The sequence below is a fragment of the Neolamprologus multifasciatus genome, chromosome 22 (genome assembly GCF_963576455.1).
Source record: "Neolamprologus multifasciatus chromosome 22, fNeoMul1.2, whole genome shotgun sequence".
In the NCBI taxonomy this organism is placed as follows: Eukaryota; Metazoa; Chordata; class Actinopteri; order Cichliformes; family Cichlidae; genus Neolamprologus; species Neolamprologus multifasciatus.
In genome coordinates this window covers 21,892,817-21,911,392 of record NC_140459.1, presented here as the reverse complement: position 1 = coordinate 21,911,392, position 18,576 = coordinate 21,892,817, and the positions used below count along the sequence as shown (strand labels likewise).

At 40.2% G+C, this 18,576-nt stretch overlaps 1 protein-coding gene across 2 annotated transcripts in view; it reads right to left on the bottom strand.

Moving 5' to 3' along the window:
- Window positions 1–18,576, bottom strand: part of rims3 (regulating synaptic membrane exocytosis 3) — a 47,030-nt gene that overhangs the window by 10,468 nt on the left and 17,986 nt on the right. For both annotated transcript variants that reach the window (XM_085149536.1, XM_085149538.1), the window contains exon 2: window positions 15,881–16,210. In XM_085149536.1, coding sequence (XP_085005662.1) covers window positions 15,881–16,145 — 265 coding nt within the window. In that variant the 5' untranslated portion in view covers window positions 16,146–16,210. The remainder of the gene's footprint in view (window positions 1–15,880; window positions 16,211–18,576) is intronic.

Here is an 18,576-nt window from a genome sequence, read left to right as displayed (position 1 = left end):
TTTAACACAATTTGGCCACAAGTGCGACGACGCCTCTGTTACGATGAGTAGTTTCATGCACACAAGTGGGAGAACTCCAGTGTTAAACTATCGAGAAGCTATTCATTTAACTCCATTTCCACACTTGTTACTCGTTTGTCTACCGGCCCCTCCCATCTCGTGAAAACTCCACAGTATGAGGCAGTGATCTCTTCCTTCCTATTTAATCCCCTCCTCCTCCTCCTCGTCTGCTCTTTCCCTCCATTCGTTTCCATGGCAATGCCTTCTGCATTGCACCAAGAGCCCCGGCCGGCATGTTCGCTCATAAGCCTTTCCCCCTTACTCTGTCTTTCTGTGCTCATATTGTCCCCTCCACAAGTCCCACTCTTTGAATCAAGCCTCCACTTCTTTTCCACTGTCATATTCTCCTCTTATTGCTCCTCTTTCTCTCCAGCTTTTTGTCTGCTAGTTATCTTATGAACCCCTTGCTAACCAATTCCTTTTCTTCTTTTCTTATTGTATCTGCCTCATCTTATTTCCCGCTTCATAATCATTTTGGGTGTATTTTCTCCCAACCTGCTGGTGAATTCAGTCTGTTATACTGTTAACATCAAAACACACAAAGCACACATCCCGGAAGAAGTAATTAGGGGTTGTCTGACATATATGCCATTTGAGCAGCTAAAACAAAAACATCGCATAAGCTGTTGTGCTTTATTGTGCTACAGTAGAGGGTTTTCAGTTTCTGTGTGTTACAAAAACAGTTAAAGTGTCTCCTGTTGGCTTCACTATGATGAGTAATACCCCGCCCCTGTAAACAACCTCATGAATCTCGCGGAAATGCGAAGCACGGGAATAAAAAACACTAAACTTTTTTTCTAAGCTGCTTATGCACATGTTATGTATCATGGTGGAGGAAAAAAAATATAAGGGTGGAACACAAAAGTGTTAGGGTGGAAAGAACTAATAGGTTCAACGCTGAACACTATTAGGAAGGTGAGATTGCTTAAAAATGCCAACAATGCAGAAAAGAGCCACACACTGTGACTGCATGCACACTCACACATGACATATAGCTTCTTTGTGTGTTTGTGTGTGTGTGTGTGTGTGTGTGTGTGTGTGTGTGTGTGTGTGCTCAGTAGATCATTAAAACTGCTCTGACATTTGGAGAGCACACTGATGAAGCCATTCTCATTATATGCTGTAATATAGAATGCTGTTTTTAGACTCCCGGGCTACGCCGACATGCCTATTGGATGCGCCGGTGACGGCAACGATCCACCATGCATAGCAACAGTAACCAAGCATGGGTGTTGGAGATGAAGGATATGTTGTGGTATATTTACTGCCAGACCCCAGCTAAATTTGGACTAAGGGAAGATTCAAAGTGGAAGCTTAAGTAAGACCAAGAGGTTATAGTGTACATATGAATCAGAGATTCAGAGCCATATTTACAGTTTACACAATTCATGTGTCATATGACACATTTGGAGCTATTCCTGCAGCGGGTATTATGGAGTTTATTCAAAATGAGTCAAGCCAGTTAACAAACAGCAAATAAAAACTTAGATTAAGTTTAAAGGTTTTGTTGAACACCCCACAATGTAACCCTCAAGTTTTTACAAAATAATCAACAATCATTAGCGACCTTCTTTGCTTGTCCATCCACCTTAGGAAGCTAAAATCCTGAAAATGAAAACTCCTAATTAGCCTGGCATTATTGCACTATTTGTGACCACAGACTGTATATAAAAGATGGACCACTCAAAAAAATCACCCATTGGTTTTTTGACTACTGCTTTAACATCTCGAGTCTGGTGCTTGGGTCATTGCTGTTGTGGTTTAATAATGTCGAGAAGTGACGAGATCTGAATAAAACTGAAAACATTATCTGGTAATGCTGGTTATCTTGATTAGCAATGTGCGTCATATAAACTGATATACCCGCCAATTACTCACAACACAGAAAAAACACAATACTAGAATTTCAAGTAACAGAAAAAGATGGATGATTAATACATTAAGTTCACAGCAAAACATGTTATTAGTAACATCATTTTTTTAAATAACCCAAAGCAATTTAATTAGTTAAGGTGCAATTTGGTAGACAGCTAGCACCTATTATATTAGCCTCAGTGACACTATTAGCATGCTTCTGATAATGCATTAAGTCCTTACACAACACAAACTTCACAGCAGCCATTTTGATATGAAATAGTAGGTAAACACAGGTTTTTAGCTTATAATGAATTTGTTCTTGTTACGAAGGCAAAGGTTTAACGAGAGTGACAAAAGTATCATTGAATGTGTCTATTATTTTATGTCAAATTGGCTTAAAAAAGCAAACTAGCTAAACCGGTATAATTCAGCCACTGATGAATACATGGTGAAATTATCTTAAAAGGCCCACACTGTTAAAAAAAATAAATTAAAAAAAATAGGACAAACAAGCGTGGTAATCTTTAGAGAATGATTTCTGATGCTTTTAGGACCAATTTCAAATGGCTGTTGGAGGATCAGCAGTTTTTACTCCAGTTAGAAAAAAAATAGTCTAATAGTTGGTTGACTGGCCAGTTTCACTCTGTGAAATGTAACCTAACCACATCTATACGGACAAAACATTTTTCTAGTGCAGGGCATAGTTGTCTTTTGATAAATGTCTCAAATTTGCATTTGTAGTTTTTGCCAAGAAGTCTATAGGATAAATACAACTCTCATTTCAATACTAAAGACTGGATTGATTCAGAGATGAAGAGATATACAGATATTTGCAAAGCCAGTTATTTCTTTATTTATATAGAACACCTTCAAATATCCTCTTCACTACAGCCCATTTACCAATATCAGTAGAGATATTAGACATAAAAAAAAAAACTAAAAGAAACATCAGAAATCACTTTCTGGCAATCCGTTGTGTCAGTTGAGCTACCACAAATAAGATAAAAGTGTAACCACATTTTCAAACACTGGGAGCAACTTAACAAATCACACAGTGCATTGGGGTTTACTGATGTATGACAGTAGAGCTTGTGACCAACAAATGTAATTTTCTCTTTGATGTTGCATTTCTTTTAGAAAGACGCATGCATTCCAGGTGTTTGTTTTGCCAGCGTTACAGCTGTCCATGAGAACAAAATCAGACATTGCCGTTGACCTGACGGCATCAATTCGTTTGTCTTCATCCACATCTATGTCAGCGATCACAGCACAGGTTTTGCTTTGTAACCTTTCTGTCCTTTTTCGCCATCTGTCAGATTGTATTAGGGCCATAGTAGCTCCCCTCCCCGCTATCAAGGCAAACCTCATCTTATCAAGCCTAGGAAAGCACAGAACACAACCCACAACCCCAATGGTTTAACTTGGAGCCTCTAAATGAAGATAGCTTTGATAACATTTAAATAGTGATACCATGTGATAACATTTAAATAGATCATGATCACATTCCCAAAGTACATGACTTAATGCCCCCTTTTTTCCCAATGATGAATTATTCAATCAAGTTGAATTGGAATAGCTGGTCTTGGTAAATGAAGGTTTGTCTTTTCTGAACTGCCCTTAAACATTTCATCGAGGAATAAAAAAGGCAAAGCAACACATAACAGTATAACAAGTAAAAAAAGCATGAAAATCACTACAGCCAAGTTAACTCAAACATGTAAACAGCAGAAATTTACCGTGCAAAAAAATAGCAAGTTGGCTCGGCTGGCTTTTTTGTTTTATTGATTCCAATCAGCTCCCAAGAGACCCCGGGCAAGTCCACCTCTTTCAGTTCTAAGGTTTTAAATATTAGTAAGTACACCCCATGATTCAGTATCTTGTAGAACCAAATTTAGTCATGACTTTATCAATGTTTTCTTTTTGATCATTGAATATATATTGACATTGGATTGCATTTGCTGAGATGACCACTCCTGGAAATCTTAGTCACAAATATTTTCCACATGTGAATAACGTCTTACTGTAGAAAGCTGAAACTCAAATTGTTTGAAAATGGACTTATAACCTTTCCCAGATTGATCAGTGTATTCCCAAAGATCGTTGCTGATATCTTTCCATCTTGGCATTGTGTTAACACACCTGGTTGTTTACTAACCTTGCTGATTTCTATGGAAACAGTAAGGGTGTACTTAACTTTTTACACAATGTTTTGCATTTTGGTTAGATTTTTGCTAAATAAAGTTGTAATCATTTGTTTTTTGCATTTACCTCATTTTAAAACCACCCAAGGATATGATTTGTATTTATTTTATTTTTTACTATACAGTGAAAGCAGGACTTGATCAGCCATAATCATGGTTTGTTTCCCCATCTGTATGCTAAGATAAGCTAACTGCAAGTATTTCTCACTTTGGACCATTTGTTTAAGGGCATATCAGCTTTTTGACAAACAACAGCCATAGAATGAATATAATGTAGGGGCAACAGTTCAGAAAGTAGCATAAAAACTATTTACAGTACAAGTAATTAGGTTAATGATCGTGACTTCTCAAAATTGGTTTATTATGTTGTATTAATGTGCAATCATAAGCTTTGTTTCCTTGTTTTTTTCCCCCCATTTGCTGTGCTGCATCTGTATTTTTATCCTTCCAAAAGAATCCTTTTCTCTATAATTTAACCATTTATGAAACACTGCCAGCGTTCCTCTTTTCCAAGTCAGTTATTTAACTCTAACAGAGCATGTAAAAACAAATAAATGTGGTCGAGGGTTAAGTGTAGCCTAGTCTTACCCCGTCTTTAATGATAATGCATGGGAATTAAACAAATCGAATTTCCCCTTTGTGTGCACGTGTGTGCACTGTCGCTGTGTGTGAACTGCAATGCAACATTTCAGGCAAAGACCTAAGTTAGGGAGTGGTCAATGTGAAGTAAGTGATTAGAGCTTCTCAGCATCGGGTTGCATGGGAAATTATTTCATGAAATAAAAAAAAAACGTTCATGTATGGCAGGATGTCTGTCAGCGAGTTAATATGCCACACAGGCTCTTGTCTAACGGCAATTAATTACGATGAGGAAAAGAGTAATTTAATTTAGATGTAATTTCCTCTTGATTACTTGACTCTGTGGCTGATGACCAAAGGATTAGGGATGGCAGAGCATTTTATTTTTTTTTAGAGAAAAAGCAGATGAGAAAATAAGACAATATGGGCAAAACATGGCGAAAAAACAAACGAAATCACAAGACCTTCTGCTGCTTGTTAAACTACCACTAACACACAGAGCAAAACATGTAAAGAGCAAAACAAAACTGATCTCAAACCTGCCTTTACATAAATGCTTTGTAAAATTCTACTACTGGGATGGAATATTTTAATTTCCTTCTGATTTAATTTAGCTGTTTTCCAGGTTCCAGCCCGTGTATCTTCAATAAAAGCAGGATTATGAGAGCAATAACTTTGCATGAAGAAAATTTCATTTAGGTCAAGAAAATTCCCCAAACAACCTGATCAGAAGGGGAGCTCTATATCTAGCTTACAGATACTTTGTGCTCCGGTTTAACAGGAGATAACATTTCAGGGTAGAAATTAAATCGCTTGTTGAGCACTTCCTGCAGTGCAGCAGCAGCGTCTCTGTGCCATGAAACAGAATTAGAAATCAATCTGCCTGTATGTTCCCATTGCTTGAGAAGGAAGCAGAACTGTGTGCTGCTCCTATGCACCAAAAGCTGTTCTCCCCATCCCCATCCAAAACATCGCACGGCAGGCAGCAGTAGGCTTGCGTATGCTCTGTGTAAGCGCAGTGTTTACTGTGCTTTGTAATTTTACCTTAGACTTAGATATGTTACATATGAACACGTTGACTCATGCCTCGCTTAGTGACATGAGCAGTTTGGGGATATTTATTGAGAAAAGACCACTCTGCTGTCAAGTACAATTACGTGACTTTGACCAAGTGTAGAGGTCTAACATTTTGCAAAATGTGTTTATTAAATACACAGAACAGCAGACAAACAAGATAAAATACTGCATCAATGCACCGATGTATGCAGAAGAGCGTCTCTGAGTGGACAACACGTTGAACCTTAAAGCAGATAGGCTACAACAGCAGAAGACCACACCAGGTACTCTTCCTGTCGGCTAAGAAGAAGAAAGTTAGGCTGCAGTTCTTACAGGCTCACTAGAACTGGACAAGAAAAGTGTCACACTTTTCCCTGTTTCATTACCACTCACTGGCTAGTTGGCAGTGTTCAAACAAATGTACAAACCAATTTCATCTAGCGACAATCACCCATCTCTGGCAATCACCTGCAAACTGGTCGGGGAACATTTTTCCCTTGCGACCTGTGGCTAGCGGGCGCTTGCTGACTTGTCTATAAGCCTGTGTGAGTGAGGCATTTGGGGTTGTCAAAAGATTTATAGCCACTTGGACAGTGGGCAAGCCTTTTTGCAAAGTCTAAGTCTATTACGGTAACATAGGACACCATATCAGCTAGCATATCAGGCGAGATGAGCTAACCCCCCTCCCCACCGAAAATCCTTTGAAAATATTGGCAAGTATGCTGCTGTAAACGGTTGCATCTTAAAGACGGTATATCAAATGTCAACGTTGAATCAGATTGCAGGCAGTGTGCTTTGAATCCACATGCTGTTTAGATGTAGTGTTTTACATGCAGAAGCTACACTTCCAAAATTGCAAAGCCACAAAGAAAGAAAGAGTGAAATAGTTCACCAATCTGTCTCGCTAAGAATAGTGCATTGATGGGTTGGTGGGCGAGATTGAGAAAACGTGATAGATGCTGCGTGAAAGTGAGAGCCAAAGAGATTGAGATTAATCGCGGAGAGATAAAGGGGAGGGAAAATTACGATGTCGGTGAGCTTGTGGAAACAAAGGGAGGACAATGAGGAAGTGGAGACATGAGAGGCAGAAAGAGGACAGAAAGTGATCGTCGGTCGGTTTAGCTGTGGATTTGGCGGCCTCCAGAAGGACCAGTATGGAGGACAAAGCTTTTAGAGACAGGAGTAAGGTTTCAGTTTCTACAGTATGTGTCAGGAGAGCCAATCACACAATGTCGCTTTCAAAGCAAAAAGAGGTGCCAGCGCTTGAAATTACAACAAAAAGAGCAGTTTCACCTGAAATAGCAGCTTGAAAGATGCAAGGACTTTTTCTTTGATTAGTCATAGTGGATAAGAATAGCAATCAAGTGAGTCATCCACAGAAATAAATTTCATTATCAAAAGGGCAGCGCGTGTGTTACTACAGTTCGGATTGCTGCAGAGACTCAGCAACTTTCATTGTTATTATTCTAACAATTCATAGTCTTTGCTCTTGCTCTTTTTGTCCGGGCTTTTCTGAGCTAAAGTGACATTTAAGAATCTCCCTTTGGAGGTGAGTTTTCCCTCAAAGGATCTAAATCACTGTAAGCTTTCCAAGATGCGCCTGCCAAAATTCCTAATGTGTGTTTCCTAGCTTTGACTCAGAAACTGAGCTGGAAGTAGGGCATGAGTCACCACAAAAACACCCTCAGAACTGAAACGCAAGGTCTCTTTAATCTACTATAGTATAGTGTAGAGGACACGCTTTAACTTATTGCCTTTAAGTGTGTTGTTGCTGGGCTTATTTCTCCTGTCAAAGCACCCTTTAAAAACAAGAAAACATTATTTACAAGATTATGAAGAGAGAGAGATCATTTCCTTTCAAAACATTTTCAGTTAAGAGTGAAGAGAGAACCTCAAAAATGAGAGAAAAAGACTTAACTAGATGGAAACGGCTCCTCCGAAAAATGTATCCTTTGCTATCTTCCCTCTGCATCACATCATCCTGTCTAGCCTGAGCTTTTTCAGACTGGGGGAGTACAACCTTCATATTATCAGTATTTAGGAAACTAGGAGAACTGCTACTGGCTGCCTGGCATTGTCCTGCAGATATACCGCTATCAGCTTATATAACGTCTTATCTTCTTTTTTTCCTTTCTGAGAACCTGATGTTGTAGCAATTTTAGAAAAGTTGTCACCAAATCTCTGGCTCCACTGTTTAAAATGCTCTGTGCACTGTCGGCCACACATGTAGCATCACAGCTTAGCAGATGTTGGTGCAGAGTCAAGCAGTCTCTTTGCAATAAATTGCTAAATATGGGTCAAACACTGGCTGAGTTTTCATCCACAGCTGGTTCCATCTTATTGTAGCTAACAGAGTGTACAGTCATATCTAAAAGCACGTTTGCATTGGACACTGCGCAGTCATGTAAAAAAAATAAGCACACCCAGATTCATTGGCTTTAGAAGCAATAACTTGAAGTAATCTGTTTCTGCATCAGTTTATCAGCCTCTCACATCTTTCCCTCATGCCTTTACAGCGTTGCTTCAGTTCATTGAGGTTTTTGGGCATCCGATCATCCAAAGCTCTCTTAAGTTCCCACAACAGCATTTCAATCAGGTTGAGATCTGAGCTTTTACTGACTGGGGCAATGGCAACACTTCGATTCCTTTCGTTTTCAGATTTGATGCTGTGATTGGGATCATTGCCCTGCTGCATCACAAAATTTCAGCTGAGCTGTCAAACAGATGGCCTCACATTTTAATATTTCGGTATAGAGAGGAGTTCGTGGTCAGGCGCCCAAATTCTGTGCACGGTTGTTGAAAATATTGGTACCCGGACACTAATCAATAATAGAAATTGCTACTGAATTAAATATTCTTTTGCAACAGTATCAATACCAACAGTGCCATCTTCGCCTCCTGCTGCTGACACACAACCTCAGACAGCCCCTCTCCTCACTAGCAGCTGAAGTAGTTGACGTTTTTCTCACACCTAATGAGAAATTTCAAGAGGTCACTATAGCTCACATTTCAACAGTGTTGAACAGTTATCATAAATGTTAACCTGTCCGGGGCATGCGAGCCATTGAACTATTAGCAGTTAACCAAAAGCAGCATTAGCTATCATTAAGTTAATAGTTTAAGTATTTGCTCTATTTTTTCTCCTTTGGTATACAACAACAAAGTAAAATTCACTGGAGAAAACACCTGTGTTGTTTTCCTGAAAGACAAATATAAAAATGAGTCAGAAGCACTTAACATTACTGGCAATGGTGCAAGTCCCTCTGCATATTTTTCACAGCCTGGAGCTAGAGTTACAGGCGGCCAACTCAAAAATATTTGTCTGACGACAGCATACTCAGAAATGTGGTTGCTATTGGTCACAGAGCGTAGCTGGAATCATTTTAATAAGCAAAGGAACAAGTATTCTCATCACGTGTCAAACATATTTCCATTTCTGTCTCTGTTTCTTTTCCGTGTCTCTGGCGTCCTTCCAGCAGGAGCTACAGCGCCATAGTAATAAATAATAAATAAACACACAGGAGTCAAGATTTTAAAAAGGAGGTCAAGGAAACAAAAGCATGGATGCTGAGCTAAATAGAGCAGGAAAGAGTAAGGTGTTTTAGACATATATGAGCTGGGGTGTGTGTCGGGGAGGACACACAAACATGCATATCTATGCCTGGTTTCCTTTAATCTAACTCTCCTGGTGCACTGCATCACATGATTGGTGCTTGTTTCTCTGAACACCACGTCCCTCTGTGCAGACAGACAGTGCACTGGGAGCGCTCTGCTGGCTCTGTTTTCGCAGTCATGGATAAACCTGCTCAGAAGATAAGACCATGTTCAGCTGAGGAGTGACTCACCCAATAAACCTGGGAAACCGTTTCTCTTTGTGTGTGTGTGTGTGTGTGTGTGTGTGTGTGTGTGTGTGTGTGTGTGTGTGTGTGTGTGTGTGTGCCTTCTCCTCACCGGTACTAATAATAGCAGGTAATAAATAGAACACAGACAGAACCAAAATGCCATCCCCAACACTGTTACAAAACCCAGAATAATGAGACAGTGGGAGTCGGGGCTTTGAATGGAATAACATGAGGAACACTGAGCTGCATTACGGAAGAAAAAAATACACCAAGTCGGTAGGAACGCGTGAAAATGGCCAAGATAGGGAGCTATACATGGTATCAAATGTTACACAACAACAGTACGCAAAGTGTACTGTACTTTTATACAACATGCAGGCACTCACAGTGTATGTAACCTTATTTTCTATACTACTAGATAAACTTGTAATGTACACACTGTAAGTGTCTTTACTCTGGCCTGATGTTTTTATTCATGCAGTTCTCTTTAAAGAGACAGTTGCTGAAACATTTCCACTGAATGACAATTACCCATTTTGCTGCAAAATAGAGACCTGACCCCTAAAGTCTTTTTTTTTTCTTGGAAACACCTAAGGGCACAATTAAATTTCACACATTAAGACGACGAACTGGCAGAGGTCTCAGCTGTTGTCTGACAGTGCTGACAAGTCCTAGAAAACGTCCTTGCCCCACTTCAAATATGTAAAATCAGTTTATGTATGAATAATATACTTGGATAGGTGGGTCAATTCCCAAAAGCACTAATTGAATAAATTAATAATCTTGTTGCATTCTTCACTGCGCACAGTTTGTTCTCATTTTCCACCTTGTGACGAAGGAGATTTGAGCGTGTGTCAGAGATCCTGAGTGCTTTGCCACTGGGAAATTTACCCTGAAGCAGGTTTAACCAAACGGACTGATCTCAAATGATTGGCCTGATGAAAGACACAACACCAGCTCTCCAACTTAAGAGGTTGTGTGTGGCAACACTGATACTTAATCAGCAGTTCTGCCTGGAAATTTACAAGTAGCTGATTAGGAAAGGAATTTTATCTTTGTTACAACCCTAATGACAACTCCTACAGAAACTTGATTCAATGACAAAATTACCTTTTGTCAAGGTAATTAAGCCTACCTTGACAAAAGGTCAAGAACCCCACTAAGAGCATCAGATGATGCTGATGTTGTTATTTGGAAATCAGATAAAATAAGTGTGCTTGAATGCATCTGTAGAAAAAAAAAAGTTTGCATTACACCTTACCTTAAGTGATTCTGCAGATCGCCGTAAATTGACTGGATGCAATTCACAAAATAAGAACGTACCTGGTAGGAACTGTGACACAACAATAAGTGCATTACCTCCTAAAAGCATTTTATCAGTAAGATGCTGACATATTCCTTCAATGTCTTTACATTTTGGTGTCTCTACCAGTTATCTTGTTGCTAAGTCACATTCTTCATCATTCTCCTTCACCGTGTTCACGTTTTGCACACAAACAGTATTGTTTGCAGCAGCAGAACCATCCATTTTTTTACTAGATAACAAGAAGGCTGCTTGTGATCTCATTTTAAAAGTTATGAAAAAATAGAGCACAACACATTCAGAATACTGAAGTTACTGTATATGCATTTATTAGATTTGCGGAGTACTGTGAGAGTCTGTGTTTCTCCTCAAGGTTCCCTTCCCCAACAACATCCAATCAAATCAATCAACAAGTCATTTAATGAAATAATTTATGTTGAGTTTTGGTTTCGTTTTCCTTTCCCATTCATGCATCCAGTCCAAGACCAAATCTGCATCAATATTGCGTGTTATTGGTTATTAGCTGGTCATCTTTTCCCCACATACCTACCCCCCTCTGGTCAATCAATGCTGGTGTCATTCTGAACATGGAGCACCGAGAGCTGACCGGACTGGGTCATTAATGACTGCCACAAAGAAAAGAAAGGACTGTGTGTGGGTCACATGCCTAATTATCTGCATCTGATATGTCCTTCTAGCTGGTGTAAATTATGAGCTGATGACATGTTAGGTTGGAGTAAACAACCTTGTTTTTTTTTTTTCTTCCAGCAACAGGTTTTCAGTCTTTACCTGGTTAAGCTTTGAGAAACAGGCAAATTCCTAGTAGAGCAGTGACATAATCTTGTTGGGTGACTGTTACGTAAAAAGACCTGGACAGTGATTCAATTTACACCTAAATCAATTGGAATGTTGACTGTCTGAGTCTGAGCCTACCCTCCACTTAATCAGCTTGGAGATGCAATGGCCAAACTGATTCTGATACTCGGGATATCTATCAGTACTGAGTCACAAAGCACCATCAGTTCTCTCTTTTTCCCCAAAACATTGAAATCGATATAACACTGATGCCACTGTCACCAGGCTCTGTATCTACAAAGCTGCAGTTGACTCTATGAGATTCTGTTAGATGGGCTGCACACAATTTACCTGTGTGTGTGACCCATCTCTCCTGCTTAAGTGACACTTTATAGCTCAGTTTATCAGATTGGCTGCTAGTAGCTTATTTTTAATAAGATATTGTGTCCACGGTCATGATCTAAACCACTCTACTTTAGAATATCTTGTTATAGGACTGAGAACAGATTTGTTTATTCATATCTCGTACTGAGTCTCAGCTCATCATTTCATAACCTGTTGCCAGCGCAGCAAAGGGAGAAAACTAGCGAACCTCTAGCGAATGCGGTGAGATGTGGTATTGACAGAAGAAGAAGAAGAAGAAGAAGAAGAAGAAAGAGCCATCTATGATACTGTGATTTTGTTCCAGGCACAATGTGCTGCTCTGGCAGCTGAGAACATCTAAATTTAGATGCACCCCTTGTCTCCCCTTCCTCTTCTCTACCTCGTCAGCCCCTCCTAGCCTCCCCATCTGCACTTTCCCTTTGTTGTGCTCTCTTCATCACCGCAAACATGACACAAAAGCCCCCGTGGTGAAAATATCGACAGTTCTCCCTGCATCAGAGAAGTGTCAGCTGTGATGAGTGAAGCAAGCTCTTTGTTTGTGTCACTGTGTATGAGTGTGTGTGTGTCCAAAGAGCCCTGGTTACAACAGCCATTTTAAGCTGATTTCAAAGGCAGGTAATGATAGGGGATAACAATGCAGAATTATGGTGAGTGGATGTGTTTGCATTTATCTAATGGTTGTTTTCTTCTTACTTATCCTTCAGGATAAGCTGTCGCTGGAGACAGAAAGAAAAGGTAAATTGCCTGGCTTTGTTACATTTGCGGTACAAATAAAAGTCAATTAATAAGTGAATCAAATGACCTTGTTTGACAAACATGCAGTCCTACACATATCAAGATGCGCTATAGCCAGAAAATTTATACTTCGGCTGCTATACAGTGTTTAAACATTGACCCAAATGTTTTACTTAAATAAATATAATGTCAAATTATAACTTACGGGACATGCCAAATGAGTTCAATAAAGAATCTGTACATAAAAGATGGATGTAGCTGCTGTGTCTGAAGAGTTGATACAGATGTGCCTCAAACTGGTATACTTTCTTTAAATGTTACAATTTCCCCCCTAAACTGGAGTCAGTTACAGAATTTTCTTCTCTCAGTTAAATAGCTCCAAAATAAAATGGTCTGCTACTGAGAAGCAGCACAAATAATTACACGGACAAACCTGACATTTTTCACTTTACCAAACAAAACCAGGCCCGACAGAGTTATATAACAAAACAAATTTCAAGTACTTACATCATTTCCCAGTATGTTTCTAAATTCACCAGACACTTGCACTTCGTAATTATCCCCATAACTGCTTTGATCCTCTTGCTCTTACCAGGGCAGCTGGCCTCTGGCTGGCTCTGAGCTCTGGACAGCCACTTTGCTTTTGTAAGCCTCTTTAAAGTGTCCATGTTCAGGCTGAAGGTGATTTAAGTGTCTGATTAGTTCTGTTTTTCTGAACATTTTCATGATGGTCCCCCTACAGTTTACTTTGTCAAACTTCGTTTTTTCACTCAGCGTGAAGAGCTACCACGCTAACTGCATGCTAGCGTATGAATGTGAGCATGCATACAGCTATCTGACTGCGCCGCTGTGCATGTGTTGCCCATGCATGGAGCAGACCAGTTCATAATCGGACTTTCATTAGGCTGAAGAGCTGGTCTCTGGTTAGGGCACAAAACTGTCATATGCCAGCCGCTGGCTAATTACTCGGTGGAGTTCTAAGAATAAATCACAATTCTATGAAAAATAATATGCTTTAAGGTCCAAACTTAGCATCCCACAGAGTATCACAGTGTCAATTAATAGCCCTTTTCCGCTACCCATTAGCTCAACTTGGCAATATACAATCAACTATCACAAAATGTGCATGGGGTCGTTGTAGCAACGCAGCCAAAAGTCCTGTGACATCATTTATATGCGACACCAACACCACAACAATGGAGGATGTTGAGACGATGGTATACCTGCTGCTCGTAGTATGGCTTTTTGTCAGACTCGGAAACCCCTGTGCTGCTTTTTGTGTAGCCATTTCCCATATTGTTGGAATGTATTTTCGTAAAGGGACTCATGGGGCTCATGACTCATTAACTGAAGCCATTGACTAGCCAATCAGTGGCATGCAGTCCGTTGATGTCACATTTTCACCTCAGATCGCTTGGAACCCTGGCCGAGTAGGTACTAAAAAAGTACCTGGTACCAGGTACTACCACTTAATGGAAAGCCCTAAAAACAGCATCGACCCACGCTGGTACTAGTGGAAAAAGGCTATAAGATATCTAGGGCTAGAGTTAGGCCCAACTTGCATAGCCAAACATGCGCCATACGGCAATAACTAATAGCGAGGAGAAAATGTGCATTCTCTAACCGATTGCTGGAGCAGTCACTGTGAAATTGAATGCTCCACTCACAAAAGCCTTTAGACCGGTCAATAATGCCCACTTGTAAGCACTGTTACCCAGGGACAAGTGTGTATTCTGCAACCAGTTAGCAAGTGATTGCTGGAGGCTGCTGGGAGTCACTAGTGTTAAATTTGGCGCAAAGAGCATAGCACAACTTCTACTTTGAAGGTGAATGTTCTCCGGTTTGTGCTACACCTTTTTTTGGTTTCAAAACAGCTTAAAAAATAAATGGCAAGTGTTTGCAGATGAGTCAAGGCCGTCTATTGTGAAATCTTTCAATTGCACCGTTTTATCTGACTGACAAATATACACAACTGAGCAGGTACAATAAATACATATTTGACATTTTTGTTTAAAATAAAGCGCTTATAAAATTTTAAGTACCGGTAAAAACACGCTGCTGCACAAAGCAGCAGAGAGCTAGATCTTGTGATATATTTCAACACTTACACAGAATTAGACACAGACGGTGTACAGCTAGGCAAGAAGAAAGAAAGAAACATGCAGACACAAACACACTGCTCTGTAAAAGTTACAGTTTGATGTGCTGAGATGACAAACAGAATGTGTAAGAGGACACGAGGAAATGAACAACTTCTTTCATACTGACAGATAGAGGAACGAAAAAGAAAAAAGGAAAAGTTTGGCTGCACTCAAATAAGATGCATCCCCTGCTCCCCTTGCCCCTCCTGCGCATGCCTCTCAGCTTTTACAAAGTCTCAGTGTGTGACATGTTTTTCTTATTTTTCACCAGGAAAGAGTAGGTTTGTGTTTGCCACTGAGGCGCAAAGTGAGAAACGCTTTTCTTGCAGCTGCACAGGATCTGTAATTATACGCCGCAGGAGGTGCATTAGAACATAATGCTGCTACCAAACAATCACCATGCGTACTTGCTGCTGCCGCTGCAAACCCGCTGCAGAGTTCAACACACGGCGATGCTCACAAATGTGCTGCAGCCTTTCAAAAAGAACTCGCTACAATACTAAAAGATAAAGCTTGTTCAATCAAATACTGTAGCTGTCAAAATAACCCCAGATACACTTTAGAGTGGATTATGCTAATGTTAACTGTAATAATAATTATTCTGTTATAACAGTTTTAGTGTCATTTTAACAATTGCAGCAAGGTATTTAAATCAATTTAAAGGAACAAGGAAAATTTTCCCATGTTAAAGAAAATTCAGGAGGATAAAAATGATCCTCCTTCGTCTTCGAAATAACAAAACCCAAATTTTAAAAATAATCTAAAATCTTCAAACTTTTAAAATCACAATAAAACAGATGGCGAGAGACCAAGGTTAGAACTAAGGAAAGGATACAGAAAGAAAAAACAGGTGAAAGGTGGAATCAGAAAGTGAATATACATAGAGAGAACGACTGACAGATTAAGTAGTTTAGACTGTAAACTGACCTTGCTGGTTGAGCTGCTGTGTGCTCTTGCTCCACTGTGACAACCCCACAATGGCCACCATCTTGGCACCCAAACTGGAGCGCCGCTTCTTAGTCCCAGTCAGCGATGCAGAGTCTGGGCCCCTGCTGCCAGGACTTTTCTCCAGGCTGTACATGGCCCCCGAGATACTGGAGGAGCGCACCACGTTCCGGGCAGCCGTGCTCAGCCCGCTCAAGCCACTCATCCCTCCCGGGCGGGGCACCTCCACGGAGCTGCTGAGCATCATGGTCCTGTTGGACTGGAGGGCCGATGGGCTGGGGGGGGAGAAGGGGCCGGAAAGTCGGAGAGGGGCTTGACAAAAGAGACGAGAGAGGACAGAGAGTCAGGTGATCGTGAAAGTACAAATAGGGGAGAAGAGCTCAAATAAAAGGGCGTCTTGACGTGCAGTGTGTCTCATAAAACACAGTGGAAAAGCTTGTCTTACAGCCGCAGCAGCAGCTCCCCGGGGCTGAAGGACACCAAGTTTCAATTTCAACCACAGTTTGGTTTTACACACTTACTGCAGAGGCAGCAAAAATGAGTTCTTACACTATAAAAGACACAATGAAAAAGTGAAAAGCTCTAAAAAGTCTTTTTCATCTTCAACAGTTTTGAAAACTGAGAAAACAAAGAACACAAAGGTCAGCAGGCGAGGACAGTGCAGATGGCAGCACACTGTCCAAGTGAGGTAAACTATATCTGTGGCATCACACACACTCACACACACAAATGTCAGGACCGGCCTGCTGTTGAGGGGTGACCCTGTCAGCTGGTATTTGTCTCCCGTATTTTTTTTTAATCTTATTTTTTTTTTGTCTGACCTTAAACAGCGACAGATGATAAACTCCAGAGCCAAGTCATCACTGGCTGGCTGAATCATGGCAGTGCGCGCGTGTATTCGCTCGCCAAACTCTGATCACCTTTGTATTCTCAAACTGATGGGTACGGCACCTTTTGTACTGGCAGAGGTACAATTCTACTAATAAAACTTTTCTTTCACTAGCTATTAAATAGGATTGAGCCATTGCTTACACCTGCGGTTGTGTTAAGCCAAAAAAACCAAAAAACATCTGTGACTTGGGACCTTCTTTAACTCTGCTCCTTTTCTCTCCCATCACAAGAGCGATCATACGGAGGCTAAACCGACAGCCTGGAGGCACATTAAATATGTAGTTGCGCTGTGGCCGACATTGTGCTTTTATACTCGTCCTAAATATTTCTAGTTCATCACTGCGCATTTTCTATAACACTTGTCTCATTGCTTCATAAACTTTGTATCACATATCACACTCAGGTAGTTTAGATGCCTAAACTTAAAGTAATGCAGATGAGAACTAGGTTAAGTCAGAATTACATCACTACGATGAACCTTAGAAGATAGCTCTCTTTCAAATGACAATGGCACAAATAAATGTAAAACAGAAAGAAAAGAGCGGTTTGGCCACCCTTTCTTTTGCAAATTTAAGACCTCACAGTAGGATAATATACTGCATTAATTTAGAGCCTTAGAGCTTTCAGCCAAGTGCCCCCTTGTCTTTGGGTCTCTCTCTCCCGGACCTAACTCACAATACTGATTCTCTCCCGATCTTTAAAGCCAGTCATAAAACACATATTTTATTTAAAAATGGCCTATTCTGTTTGAATTTGATGTTATGATGTATTAGCTTTTTATTCTATGGCGTTTCTTAACTACTTTATGTATACTGTGACTTTGGTAAGTGATTCCTTGTCAGGTGTTCTTATTTAAAGGTGAAAGTCACCTGTAAATGAAATGTATTATTATTAGTAGCAGTATTATCCTATCACAGCACTTCACTCTCAGACTGTAGGCTTACTTGTTTTTCCTAGAGTTTTGAAAAGTAAGAGCCTTCAGCTGTCAGGAGACAGACAGCATCTCTACTTTCAAGATCAGGCTTCGAAGTTTTTCATATTTGATAAAGCAAATAGTTAGAGTTGGATCAGCTGCCACAGGCTTAGGCGTGCCAGAAGATTTCCCATAATGCAATGAGCACCTCTTCTCCACTTCCCTCTTTTCAGTCCCTGCATGTTTAAATGCCATGATTGCATGCCATTGACTTTTGTCTTCTCTCTCCAATGGCTTCTGTCTGGTCCTTTCTTTCAGATAGCTGCCCCTCACTGAGCCTGGTTGTGCCGAGGTCTCTTCTTCATCCTTCCCACTGTCACCTAGTCCTCCTCATAGGGCATCTATTATTCTAACATCTTTACAGTCTAACGCACTTGGAGGTGATTGTTGTTGTGAATTGGTGCTATATAAACAAAACTGAATTAAATTGAATTTGCCTCCCTGTGACTTTATTTACTTCCCAATGGTGAAACACAGTGAGGTCCAGCACACATCAGAGGAATAAATACAAATGGGGTTTTAGGGCTTTTTTGTTTGTTTGTTTTTTTACAGAGTGATCCAAAAACTGCAAGCACGCTTATAACATTTCAGAGGTGCATGAGAAGATCATCTTAAAAGAAAGATCAGTCCAAGTGTATGTATAAGATAAGGTTTTGGATTTTTAATAGAGTAATGTCTGGGATTTTTGGTCTTCTCGCATATGATGCTAAATGAAACAATTAACTCAGGACAACAATCCTTCATCTCAATTCAGCCAGACCTATTGGAGCAGCAGAATACAGTTAATCATTCCTTACAATTATACTACAACCAC